Below are 14336 nucleotides of genomic sequence, written 5' to 3' on the forward strand. Positions count from 1 at the left end.
CTATCTATCTATCTATCTATCTATCTCGCTATCCTTTTTTTTCTTGTTTGGTCTGCTGCATTCATGTTTTGTCTTGATGTCAAACCCTCTGGATTTTGTTATCGACCAAAAATAGCCCTACTCTTTACCCCCCCTTCCCACCCCCACCCTCCCTCCCTCCATCGCCCCCCCTCCCGTCATCGCCATCAAATCACTTGTGTTTTTACTACGACCGCTCCACGGTTTCATTCATAAGGTGCTTTTCACTTCACCTGCTACCCTACCCCCTCTTTTGTCTGTACACGGCTCTGAGTCGACCTGTCAAGACTACGAGTGAATAATTAAAAAAAAAAAAATATGGGGGAAAAAAACGGGGGTGGGTGAGGGGGGTGGGGGGGGGGGGTTGAATCAAGAAACGATTAATTAATTCTTGATTTGTTGGGGAATTGTGTAATTTGCCAAAAGCCGGGCTCTTTTTTACACTGAACAAATTGTGATTTTATTCCTGTGTCATATTATAATAAAGATGGGCGTGGTCTGAGTCCATCCACTGACAGATGTTATGGCTGAATGAGATGGAGAGAGATAAGATGGCTTGATTTTCAATTGTTCGGGAAGCATCCTTCCTATTTTTTTTATTCTTTCTTCGTGTTGTGCCATTTTTTCTTCGTTCTAATTTAAAGACGCGTGAAATCATGCATGCGTGTTTTTAGATTGAGGTGATCATCGCACCAAAACTGCTGGGATTTTATTTCTCTGCTCTCCTGAAGGACTTGTAGCCTCAAAATTCGTCTCGCACCGATGCAGGAGCGGTGGATATTGTCTATTTCCCCCCTCTCTCTCGCTCTCTCTCGCTCTCTCTCTCTCTCTCTCTCTCTCTCTCTCTCTCTCTCTCCATCCTTCACTCATCCACCACCCCCTCTCACCCCCCCTCACCCGGCTTCTTCTTTTTTTTTTCCTTTGGTCAAAGATTTAAGATTTCTGATCCAAGACGAAGCAATTGCATGGCAAAAACAACAGGAAGAGAAGAGAAAAGCCCCAACGCCCACTGGCTGTCCTGTTTTAATCAAGATTCCTCATGCATGCTGCATTTTCGTATAAATACCACAATATGAACGCGTCCAGTGAATTCCTAATTGCATTTGAATTATGGTACTTTTCAGGCAGCGTTTTCGGTCATTTCTACGCAGCAATCTAATGTGTGCAGATCGGTTTCGGCGTAATATAACCTATTACTCCTTATTTCATGAGACACCGAAACCAAAATAGATCATCTTACTTATTATAGGCTGCCCGACGCTCATACAAACGCTTCTTTTATGAAGACTGCGTCGCCAATATAATAACCACGTTTCAATCTGCAATATCGCTGAACTATTGATTACAGGAATTATGGCAGATTAGGGATTTATCTAACGAACCGATGAAGGTATTTTTTAAGATCTAGAAATTTGCCTTTGAAGAAAATCGTTAGCATTTTATTCACAGATGCTGTGGGTGGGTTCGAGCTTTTTTTTATTGCACCATCTTTTGCCGGATGTATTTGTTTGTAAATTTAATATTTATCCTTGCAGAATGTCTTTTTTTCTGGCCATGTAGCAGTATTTTTATTTTATTTTTTATTTTGTACTGAGACGTGGGATTATGGTGTGGGCGTGGGCGTGTTGGGTGGAGGAGGAGGGATGAGCGGAGGCGGGTTAGGAGGGGTTGTGGGGTGGCACGACACACTTTGTATGTATGAAGGTTTTTTTATAGCACTTTTCTGCAATGTACGTCAGCGGATCAGTCCATAAATGGGGCTGCGTGCGCTTGTGTGCGGGCGTGCGCCTGCGTGCGCGCGCGCCTTGTGTGCGTGCGTCTCCGCGTGTGTTATCTTTACCGAGAATCTCCCCTCAATCTCTCTCTCTCTTTCTCTCTCTCTCTCCCTCTCTCCCTCTGCACTCTCAGCTCTGCAGAGTTGGGGTGGGCGTCAATAACAAACCTGATGGTAGGTTTTCATTGCAAAAATCAGTTGGAATTCTTTCGATAGGCCTGTTAATTTTAACGAAATAATACGTGCATTATGCAGAAATAAACATAGCATTAATAATCTCTTGCAGCTAATGTTTTTTTTTTCTCTCATTTGGTAAATGTTGGCCTTTGTCTGTCGATTTTTTTCCTTCTCTCGTTGCGATCAATTCAGGAAGCGAAAGGGATTTGGCGAAATCTGGTTTTATATTAATGACGCTCAATTTTCTTTTTATAGAAACACTGGGTATTTCTTCTAAAATACATTCTCGATTTTGGATTGTGCCGTGCTGTACTCTGCCCAAACGTTTTCATTCATGAAATGACAATAACTTGCCTATCGCTTCAGCTGGATTTAAATCATAAAACGGGCTTATTGATTATTTGTGGGTAAATAGATGGCGGAAATCTCGGCTCACGGCTCGTCGGACGTCACGATATATTTAGAGCGAAAATTAATCATCTTAATCATTATGGAAATGTAGGCTACATCGCACCGCCACCATCGCTGCAATCGCTTTAGTCACCACACCATCATCTTCATCACCAACACCTTCATCCAATTAACAGGCTTGTTTAAACAAGTTCTGGCAGGAGGCGAAGCCTTGAAGCTTTTCCCAAACCTTTAATTATCAGTTATTCGAAATCAAGAGGCGTTATTTCATCGATCAAGCCCACGATCAGTTATTAATACACAGTGGAGATGTATTTATTGTTACTGTAAAGATATTTTACATGTCGGACCACTGCGGGACAACGAGGTTTCACGGTGCTGTGTGTGTGTGTGTGTGTGTGTGTGTGTGTGTGTGTGTGTGTGTGTGTGTGTGTGTGTGTGTGTGTGTGTGTGTGTGTGCGTGCGTGCGTGCGTGCGCACGCTAGGAAATGTTCGATCATTCCAGCAAAGCATTCAAGTGTGTCTCTCAGCATGTGAACATGCAGCACATCACTGGATTCAAGCAACTTCCTCAAACAATAAAACCTGTATTTGTGTTGCCTGGGTGATGTAAACTCACAATATGTCAATAGGCTTGGATAAAGTCATGAGATTAGTTAGAATAGTGTCATTTTTGTCTTTAATTTGGGAGTTAGAGAGCTTCTGGGGCTGCTTTTGGTGCTGGCAGAGCAAATCAAACATCCTGCGTCTTGAGTGATGGTGATAGTTAAGGTTGAAGCCTTTAAAACTTTACATTCAAATGGATTCCAATGTTTCCACCTGAAATTGTGACATGATATGTGTTTTTTCATTTCGCATTGAACCATGCTGGAGCTAATAAAAGAGACAGACAGAGGCAGTCACTATAGAAATAAGGCATCAGCTGTAGCAGGGTGTGGAGGGAGGAGTGTATATATGAGGCTTAGAGGACTAGTGTGCTGTGTCTGCATGATGATTACATTAAAGGTTATTGTCATCACAGGAGGGATGACATTAACTCCTCACACCAACATCTGATTAAAAGTGGCCTGCGCTCAGTTGACGGTGTTTACCAATTTTAGACTTTTTCTCAACTGTTCTGGAGCTCATCCTTCGCCCGCTTTGACGTCATCCAAACCTCATAACAAAATGTTTTCTCAGCTGACGTGTTTGCTCCTCCAGGAGGAATGCAATTTCACTTTGATCAAAATACCCTCTTCGCCTTCCTTTATCCCCTGTGAAAATGACATTTCACAAAATGTCATTTCGTCCGTGCTACATGGTTCTTCTCCCCACACAAGGAGGCATAATTCTACTTGTTAAGCGAAGCTTTCGGCAGTGCGGACCTGTCAGCGTCGTGCTGCATTTGGCAAGAGAAGCCTTGAAAGGTTATACAAGTGTGTCGTGTTGTCAGCTCCCGTGGTTGTTTTCTTCTTACTGCTGCACAAAACAGCAAAAAAAAAAAAAAAATGTTGGTGAGCGGGGAGGGAAAATGTGAGGAGAGAGCTGTCCATCTGATACTGCACATCACATCTGTTTAGCCATGAATGTGATCATTAAAACCTGAACAAATTTGCCACATGACAAGCAAAGACAAGGGGACTGCATCCCAACACCTCGGATAGTTTGAAGTCATTGTTCCTGCCGCCGAAATCTTAAACCTTTAGAAATCTAACACCCCAGTCTCAGTGAAATAGTGGTTTAGCAGTTTTCACAATGACTCCTGGTCGTCTTTTAACAGGCCACTGCTGTCCTTCTGTTTGATGCTCAACTGGATGACTCAAAGGGATTCTAACACTTCTCACAGCTCAACCCCCCCCCCCCTCCTTTTTTTTTCCCACAGTTATTATAAATTGTATTCGTCTCATTCAGAAATTCAGCCTTTACTGCCTCGGACACATGCAGACCAAAGGACTTCTCTTGATACACCACCTTCAGTTGTGCTGTATTTGCAGAAATGAGAGGGACCATGTTGTTGTTTTTGCTCTTCTAATGAGATGCCAAGTGATTTATTTATGAATTACTTGTTTGGAACAGCCCCCTTGTACAGTGTGCATTTTTTTAATCCTCTTTGGAGTCATGTCGCTCAGTGATTGCTGATGCAAGTCTTTGTCATCCAGAGTTTGCCCTCACCTCCTGTGAGCCTTCGGGGAGGGCTATATCTATCTTGGCATGTCCCTGGGTGTGTTGGAGGTGGGAGTGACTCATTAAGCAGGTGTGAGCATCCACTCCTATACTGCTACATGCCAAACAAGAGCTCTCCAGCTCATAAGCTCGTGCAGGGAAGAATCATGATGGCAATATAGCAAACACATCACAATCAATCTTTGCACTGGACCAGGGCCAAGTCACTAGGATAATGAGCTGCTATTTCTCCATTATGCTCACTCTTGTATTCATCAGAGGTGGAATTTCCAAACGTTCATCACCCTTTGAAAGGCTGTGCCTCCACTGACATCTTTATTTGAGTTCTACATTACAGAGGGAATGAATTGTTCCCGGTTTGTTCCTGATGAGGGGAAACAGAGTATCGAGAAGCAAAGCGGCATTATTCTCTGTGGATGCTCTTTGTGTATAATTTAAACAGGTTTGTTTAGCTGACATTTGATAATAATAACCTGTGAAAGCTGGTTACTACACTACAGAGCACTTGCAGGGGAGTCATCCATCTGTTGTGGAGATGGCTCACTTTAAAAAGAGAATCGTTTCAGTAAGTTCACTTTTTTTTTCTTCGTCAGCCTCCACTAACTGTCAGCATCTAAATTCAAACATATTGTGACATAGGAAACAGGCTTTTGGCCATATAAAATAGATGAAATGATGGAATAATGCAGACAAATACTTGGGCCTCCTTCACTTGAGCTTTTTTTTTTTTTTTCTTTCTCTAAATGTGACTCACCTCTCTATCTGCAGACCTGCAACAAGAAATGATTATTTATAATTCTCCGTCTAATTTTACACAAATAGGCCACGGTGTGTATCACGACTTGGTGTAGACACGCTGTTATGCAAAGCCCTTCAAAAAAAGATGCCAATTGTTTAAGCTGTGTGGACTAAGAAGAGAAAAAAAAAGAAAGAAATACGGAAGAGGAGAGGCTTTAATTCACTCGTGCTTTGTATATTATGGTGTGGATGCAGGCTGCACGGTATGCGGACAAACCAAAAAAAAAAAAAAAAAGGGGGGGGGGGGGCGCACTTAATGCTCACTGAAAGCGCATTAATAGTTCCGCCTTCGGGGCTGTTTAAACAGGAGTTTGGTGGCGACCAGTCAGCCAGCGGCAGGTCACATGTTGCAGCGTCATTGTGTAGTAAAGTTACTGTAGTTGCAAAGAGGCTCCTCATTTCAGCTCCAGAGGTCTCTCTCATCCCGTGGCGGTGCTGCTGCAGCGGCGGCTTCTCAACATGCGACAACTTCAGTTCCAGACGATCTCCAAAGGAGCCGCGCAGCCATGGGAGTGCATTACCTCAGCCATGCAATTTCCACCATCAATAATTTAATCTATTTGCTCCAAAGCTGAAGAGATATCCTGAAGCTGGTCGGGAAGAGAGAACGAGAGAAGGAAAATATCGCTTAAAGTAAAAATTACTGAGGGAAGTTGCTCCCAAACATCCCAGATGACACTGCTGTCCTGTTGAATGGTCTGTTTTACGACTGGGCAGTGAAAGGTATGTCTGCTTGTTCTCAGAACTTTTGTTGTATTTTTTTAAACACTTTTGCCATTGCTTGATGCTGCTTAAGTAAAAGACAGCTGGTGTGTGTATGTGTGCGTAAAAGTGTGCACGCGCGTGTGCGTTGGAGGTGATGAGGAGAGAGAGAGAGAGAGGGGGGGGGGTTAAAAGTAGCTCGATCAGACGTCGGCGCAGCCCGAGAGGGGATATGTGTAACCTTATCCTCTCGTTCATTAATAAAAAACGGAGTTATTATGTTGATTGGGTTTCCAGTGGAGAGCACGAGCGCAGCAGATGTAATCTCGAGTTTAAAAAGAGAGAGAGAGAGAGAGAGAGAGAGAGGGAGAGGGAGAAAAAAAGCAAGAAAAGAAAACATTGTTGTTTCATTATTGGAGCTGCATTGTGGTCATTAGCAGCTTTTCTTTCCCCCCCGAGTAACAAAGTGGAAACAATCCAGCGTGAGTCTGTATGAAATCACCCGCGTTTGGACATTTTTACGACAACTTTACGCGCATAAACAGCGCCAATAAACTCTTTTCTTCGGGGTGTTCGTCTGTATTTGATAATCCAACCACAGACCTTCCACCGTTGTGTACAAATAAACAAAAAACACAACTCCAGACAGTTTTTGGTCATGTTGTTTTGGACAGGGAAAACTTTGATGAACTCATTAAGACTTTATAGGAAACCCGAGACCTGAACGGCCAGCTTTGGCGGCCAACATTCACTATTGGGTCTACTCTTTGGGGTTTGCATGCTCGTGTCGATGAACCTCTGAGAATAAACACGGATTAATCCAAAATCCGCTTTATGGAGAGGTGGAAAACTGGCTCGTTTGTGACAGCCACTTGTGAAGGGATCTACTTCAATAATTATTATAGCATAGCTGCATGCGCAAGGGCCGAGTGACTGGATGATGATTTAATGATGAATTAGTGATGCAGTTTCCAAAAAATGAAAATTAGGGACATGTTTTTTGTTTCGTGACTCAGTGGCACACAAGTGAACTTCATGGCTGTTAGCTGCAATTACGCACAACATATTTGGCTATGGGCCCTGGAAAAATTCTATCTATCTATCTATCTATCTGTCTGTCTGTCTGTCTGTCTATCTATCTATCTATCTATCTATCTATCTATCTATCTATCTATCTATCTATCTATCTGTCTGTCTGTCTGTCTCTCTGTCTCTCTGTCTGGAGACTGGAAGAAGAGAAGGAGCTCTTTCTATTTCACGGTCTCATGCGCCATCTCGTGTCCAAAGTTGCGAACTTCACAGCTCTGTCATATCAGTGGCTTTTGTCAGAGCTGGTGGCGATTCATGAGATAAAATAAACTGTGCGTTCAACTTCTTGTTTATTTTTTTAATAAGATGTTTTTCACATTTTTGGACGTGGAGGGAGTCATTAATGATTTGCTATGTCACTGGTTCTTGGTTCCCTTCAGCTGTCCACTGCTGCACACCGAGTGCGGGAGGGAGGCATCAGCTCATTTGGGTAACATAAATCACTCAGCAGGTATTTGAATGCAGGGCTTTCTGTGGCAGTGGCTGGGGTTGGCCTGGAGGCCAGATATAATCCGTAGTGATGATCATCTATTACTAAACGTGCTCTGAAGCTGTCTCAGATTAAAAACAGATCTCAGGAAAGCAAGCTTCCACATGTGTCTGCCATTACAAGCGCCAACTCAATTAAGTCCAAATTCCTGTGTTAACTGTAGCTTTGTGGTACACATGGGGTCTTGGGATAAACATTTACAAATTATTTGCGGTTCTCCTTTTTGTTCTAATTTGTACATTTTGGCTTTGTTTTGCTTTATATGCCGAATGTGACGAAACATGTTGCCAGGTAAATAGCTCAGGCTGACACGGTTCTGGAGGAATTGAACAAAGACGGGTACCCACAAGGGAGCAGTGGTAGAGGCAGAGAACAAATCTTGCTATAGGTCACACATTTCTATTCAAATGTCTCGAGCACATGTTCATTTCTCCTGTTCGTGGCTCCTTTCCCTCTGTAATGGCTTATAAGATATCATGCATGCTGTTACGAAAAGATGAAGCCATAAAGTGTGTTGACATGTGCAGCGAGGCTGGGGAGCATTACTGAATGTGTAATAATACTAGCCATGCTAGTCCTTTCATGCTTTAGAGAAACTTTTCAGCGTCTGTCAAAGCAGGCATTTATCACTTTAATCCCCACCTGGAACAAAGAATAAATGCGAGGGTAAGTTACATATCCCTGCCATACAGCCGTGCTCTCAAAGCAGAGGAACAGGTGGTCATCTAGAGACGTCCAAGCCAAACAGTTGACAGAGTCCACAGACTCACCTGCTCCTATTGTTTGGGGTGTTTCATGCCCTAGGTGTGTTTGAGCAGCAGTTATTGCGGGCTTTGTTTCCCTCTGGTTCATATTATTGGCTCTGTACTTAGTCTGTTATGTTAGTGCTATGCTTATATTGCCGTGCTTTACATGAAGTATGTATTTATTTGATAGGATTTCATTAAATTATTGATTTCAATCAACAACAGGAGAAGAAATCACTTTTTTTTCAGCTAGCATATTGTTAAAAAGGTCGTCTGAAGGCTGCTCCAAAAAAAAAAAAGAAAAAAGCCCCTGCAGTTTTATTCCTCTCTTACTTCATTATTCATGCTCATTATGTTAACACTCAAGCCACTTCTTTTATTAACTGTGAAATCCACATAAAATGTTCCTTTTGCTCGATGTATAAAACAGAAGCAAACCAAACATTTGTCACATTTAGCCTCCAGCAGATATAAGCCAGAGATTCTCCGCCAGTCCCATAGCAATTAAATGATTCATTGGCTTTATTGCGTTTTAACAGGATGTTGATTGAGAGCATAAGCCATATTGATTGTCCTGATGGAAACAGGAAATCACAGAGATAGAAATAAAATCATCTGTTGTTCCCGGTGTGAGGATACCCGGGGGAACGGCATGCAATTGCACAATGTTGAGTGGCATTACCCCCAGCAACCTCCTCCCCTCCATTCTCTCCCCGATGGAGACCTGGAAGAGACGTCATCTGTGGTTGTTATGCTGCGAAATGACGCTGGCACTCTCTCCACCCCCTGCTACTGCAATATTACCCCTGTGGTCTGTTACGGAAGATGCAGCACTCTTCGTCTGCACCATTTCCAGCATGAAGTTTGACGCCTAACAGTAATCAGCCCTCTTCCTTCATTGCCCTCATGTGGAAGTGGAACCATTTGAGCACGATGCTGATAATAATATCAGCCTAAATGCATCCTACACATAAAGCTGGTGACTGGCCTGAATCCCGTAAACCTACATGATTTTATCTGCTGGGAAGCCTCGCAGAGGAATTTCTGTTCTTGGAAGCAACACCTTAACAGTGCTGGTGGGTTAAGAATCCTGTTTTGGAACAAATATTAGTAAATTATGACCAATATTTTTATGACATATGGAGGATTTTTTTCTTCATGACTAGCTTTGTTCACATTGTTGTTTTAGTTGGTTAGAGGAAAAATACCCTCACCCCGGTGCAAACACATAGAAGCCCGCCCCTCCCTTGAACACACACACTCACACACTCAGGAGGAGGACGTCACTGAGCTCGGGGAATGAGTGGCTCATTAAGAAGAAGGATGTGATATTCTGAATAGAGACTGTGAGACTCCCAGCACGTCTATTTTTAGACGAGATATCACTATGGCAGTCACGGCGGTGTCGGTTAATTGCAGCCACAGCCCCAGATACCAATTAAGAATGAAACAAATGCTTTCATGATGGGGTTTTGCTCCTCCCTACTGTAAAGGTCCTCGTGTCCATTCAGAGTGGAGGCAGGAGTGTGTTTGCTCGGTGTGTTTTTCCTGTGTCAGGCTGGGACATGCGGAGTGCAGTCAAAGCCTCAACCAGGCTATTTTTAAATGAGCCCCTGTGGAAAGCAAGATCTAGTTTTTTTTTGTATGTATTTTTTTTTTTTTTTTTGCATTATGGTTGTCTTTATATCTCAGGCTGTTGGATGTCCACCAGTTCATTGATTTGCTGTGAATCTTAGAGCTTCTCAGAGGTAAGAGTTTCATATGTGCTCAGGAACTTTGGTCATTAAGGATGTGTGTGCAGTATTGCAGCTACACATGGCTCATTGCGGCTGTTTGTTAACCCCGGCAAGCGCTTGGCTTCTCTTTCGCTCTGATACTGTGCAGGCAGGATGACACATCCCTCTGTCATACACTTTCCTCATGACATCCTGTTAATTCATCCTGCAGTGCTCTCTCTGTCTCTCTCTCTCTCTCTCTCTCTCTCTCTCTTCCTCTCGCCCTCTCTCTCCGTCTCTTTCCACCTGCCAAATTCAAACAGTGTCCCTTTACAAACCCCTGGTTCCCATTCATAAGAGACATCCACTGTGTAACCCAGATCAGTTTTTGTTTTGTAATAATAAGGATAATGCTGCAACATCAGTGTTTGTCAGAACTAACACAAACACTGCATTTCCATCTCAGTCAATATGTGCTGTCCATTCTGGAAGCTCCTAAAGTGTTAATACTCTTGTTAGTGTGACAATGCCATGGATGATGTTACACGAGCTCAGAAAAGAATGTCACAATGTCAATGGACAGCCACATTTTGTCATTTCCGTGTTAACTCTGATTTTCCAAGAGCTAAAAATTGTTCCCATCTTTCAGGTTTTCAATATCATAATCGGAAATCCAGGCAACTACTATAGATGCAATGTGAAAATCCACTGTCTTCTGTGAGGTATAGAGTCATAAGGGGGAGGCATGAGCTTTCAAAACGGATAAGACAATTACTCAGGCGGTGAGAGATGAATGACAGGTTTGTCCATTATGAAACTACACGTCTGCACACTCAGGAACAAACTGTGCAGTTTAACACACCGGTAGCATAAAAAAAGCGTATGAATAATAACAAGCCTTGTAATGATGTTTTGACATCCATTTGTGTTATCTTATCTTTTGTAATAAGCAGCCTCTCTGATGCTTAGCACAGCTTTTGTACATTGCTGCCAACAAATAGAAATCTAAGCCAGACCTCACATAGGAACAGAATGATTACAGTTTGCAAACAATTTGAAAACACCGATGACACCGTGCCAATATCAGTTTAATAAAAACATGCTGTGATTATATCAAAGCTACTGGCTCTCTTTTTGGCTCGCAAAACAAAGAGTGGAGGGTGCAAATAAGAGGAGAGGTTTAGATGGTGCATTTTGGATCAAGGATAAGCTAACTTTATAGAAAATGCTCTTTGATTAATGGTGTTGTCTCCTCTCTCTCCCTCCCTCCCTCCTTCCCTCCCTCCCTCCCTCCCTCTCTCTCTCTCCCTCCCGCCCTCCCTCCTCCCCCCCTTGTTTTCTGTCTTTCTCTCCCTCTCCAGTTCCACCAGGTTAGAAGAGTGATGACCATCCTGTTCCTTACTATGGTTATTTCATACTTCAGTTGCATGAGAGCTGCGCCCCTGAGAGATGCCCCGGGCATGCGGGGCCATCGGACGGAAGGCTACTTGGGCGCTGCTGCGACGGCCGCACGAGGCCACGGGACTCCACAGAGTGGCGGCGGGCCGGGCCAGCGCGTGGAACTGCCCTCACTCACAGACACGTTTGAGCAAGTGATAGAGGAGCTACTGGAAGTGGAAGGAGAGGCGGCACAGCTGGGACAGGGGGCTGATAAGAGCCAGGGAGGTGGGGGCCCGTTGTCTGTGGTCACCACAGAGACCAAGGATGTCGACCTGTACGACTCGCGGGTGATGATCAGCAACCAAGTGCCTTTGGAGCCGCCGTTGCTCTTTCTTCTGGAGGAATACAAAAACTATCTGGATGCCGCTAATATGTCCATGAGGGTGCGGCGACACTCCGATCCCTCACGGCGTGGAGAGCTCAGCGTGTGTGACAGTATTAGCCAGTGGGTGACAGCTGTGGATAAAAAGACGGCAATAGACATGTCTGGGCAGACAGTTACCGTCATGGAAAAGGTCCCTGTCCCCAATGGCCAACTGAAGCAATACTTTTATGAGACCAAATGCAACCCCATGGGGTACACAAAGGAGGGCTGCAGAGGAATAGACAAGCGGCATTATAATTCCCAATGCAGGACAACCCAGTCCTACGTGCGAGCGCTTACCATGGATAGCAAAAAGAAGATCGGCTGGCGGTTTATAAGGATAGACACTTCATGTGTATGCACATTGACCATTAAAAGAGGGAGATAGTGTATAAAATGTATAGATTTTATTGAAGAGTTTAAAAAAGAGAATAAAGAGAAAATATCTATTTGTATATATACATAACAGGGTAAATTATTCCGTCAAATGAAAATTTTATGGACTGCATGTAAAAAAAGATGAAGTTTATACAGTAAAAGTGATACTACAGTCTATTTATTGAACATATTCATGACCTTGTAAACAATTAAAAAAAATCTGATCAGTCATTTGCGCCCAGTTTAAATTACTATATTACATCTCTCAAGACATTGTGATTTGTTTACGTTGCCAAGAAAACGAAGGGAAGAAAAAAACAGGCAAGGAATGAGAGGACCGTTCCATCTTCAAAAGCTTGCATGCTGCTTCAATTGTGAATTGAGAAATTCTCCACTTACAAAAAAAGGATACGATGCTGACCAAAAAAAAAACAACAAAAAAAAAACATTCAGTTTACAAACTCAGCAGAAAACAATCTTCTCTCGAGTAATTTATCTGTTTACTGTTCTAAACTTCTCAAGGTAATGTTGGAATTACATACTATGTCAAGGTGCTGTTGTCAAAGCTTTGCTGTTTATTTTTTTATCCCCACCAGAGGAAAAGATATATTTAAAAAAAAATTATATATATATATATATATATATATATATATATATATATATATATATATATATATATATATATATATATATATATATATATATATATATATATATATATATATATATATATATATATATATATATATATATATATAGACATGTTTATGGGTTAATATTATTCATTTTGTATGTTGTGAAGTTGTTTGCAATATTAAACTGAAGTATTTGAAGAAATAAAAATGACTATAGGCAACTGAAAAACAAAATCAATGTCGATAAAATTTCAATAGTGCATTCCAGCCAGGATAAACTTTATCACGCAGACGGGCAGGCAGGGAGGAAGGCCGGCACATCTGCACACATCTGCACGGCACAAACTGCCACATCTGTAAACATCAAAGTACAAGATGATTGTCCCAAACAACAAATTGCCGGCGGAGCCAGTTTTTAATTTTACAAGCTGCAAGAAGACAAGTACGTCTTCAGTAGCAGAGGAGCCGTCCTGTTGGGATCCTGCGGTCTGGGTGGGAGGAGGAATGCAGCTCTTGGTGTTGTTCAACAGTTTGACGAGGGAAAAGTGGCAGACACCACTTCCCACTAACCACCGGGCACATTATCCAAACACAGATCTGTGTGCCTTGATACTATGGTGTTTACATACAGGTGTCCAGACATCCACTCCAGCTGCACATGTGGCGTTTCACAATCACAAAAAAACATAGCATGAGGGGTAAAGTGCCGACAAGTTCAAGTGGCGACCAGCACAAAAAGCCCACGAAGCTCTCCTGAGTCCTGAACCCATCTGGGTTAAGAGTCTGCTGAGGCTTTATATCAATATTCCCCCAGGCGCATCGTAACTCAGTCCATTACATGGTGAAAACCCTTGTTTGCCAAGTCTAGACGCCACAGTTTAAGGTCGTAGTTGAATAACAATAAAAATGTGTTCGACATTTTTAACCTCAATATCATTAAACATTTCAACGTTCAGTCAGAAGAGGACACTCATCCAGAAATAGAAGGTACTAATCCATTCGAAAGCAAATACAAACTTTCAACTGAAGCTTTAATTTGCTCCTGTTTGTGACCACTGCGACATGAAGGTAAGTGCGACCTCTAAAGACAACCAGGTTCAACATTTCATAAATGAAGAAAGATTTTTTTATTCCCGAACAAAGAAGAGATGCGCCGCTTTCTTCTACATTGTGCCTGGATCCTCCAGAAGGTCCCGATGAAGACGCTGTGAGTTTTTTGTTGTTGTACAAAATGCAGTGTAAACAAGGGAGACTCCACTTTCAACAAAATACACCAAGCTTCCTTGTCATGGTAAACAAACATCATGGAAATAACCAATAAACACTCAAGACAATTTTGTTCCTGTAATTAAAAAAAAACAACAGACGTTTACCTTCAGGTTGAGCCTTTATGTTTTAGTCAAATCAAGCACAAGCACACCCTGAGCTTAGAGGAC

The 14336-nt window shown here is 42.5% G+C and overlaps 1 protein-coding gene across 1 annotated transcript; it reads left to right on the plus strand.

Annotated features, from left to right (window-relative positions):
• Nucleotides 1–5933: 5933 nt before the first annotated feature.
• bdnf (brain-derived neurotrophic factor) lies at nucleotides 5934–12464 on the plus strand. The gene is made up of 2 exons (XM_080495261.1): nucleotides 5934–6064; nucleotides 11445–12464. The coding sequence occupies exon 2, from the start codon at nucleotides 11466–11468 to the stop codon at nucleotides 12273–12275; it is 810 nt and encodes a 269-aa protein (XP_080351387.1). The 5' UTR covers nucleotides 5934–6064; nucleotides 11445–11465; the 3' UTR covers nucleotides 12276–12464.
• The last annotated feature ends 1872 nt before the right edge of the window (nucleotides 12465–14336 follow it).

This window comes from Blennius ocellaris (genome assembly GCF_963422515.1).
Source record: "Blennius ocellaris genome assembly, chromosome: 1".
In the NCBI taxonomy this organism is placed as follows: domain Eukaryota; kingdom Metazoa; phylum Chordata; class Actinopteri; order Blenniiformes; family Blenniidae; genus Blennius; species Blennius ocellaris.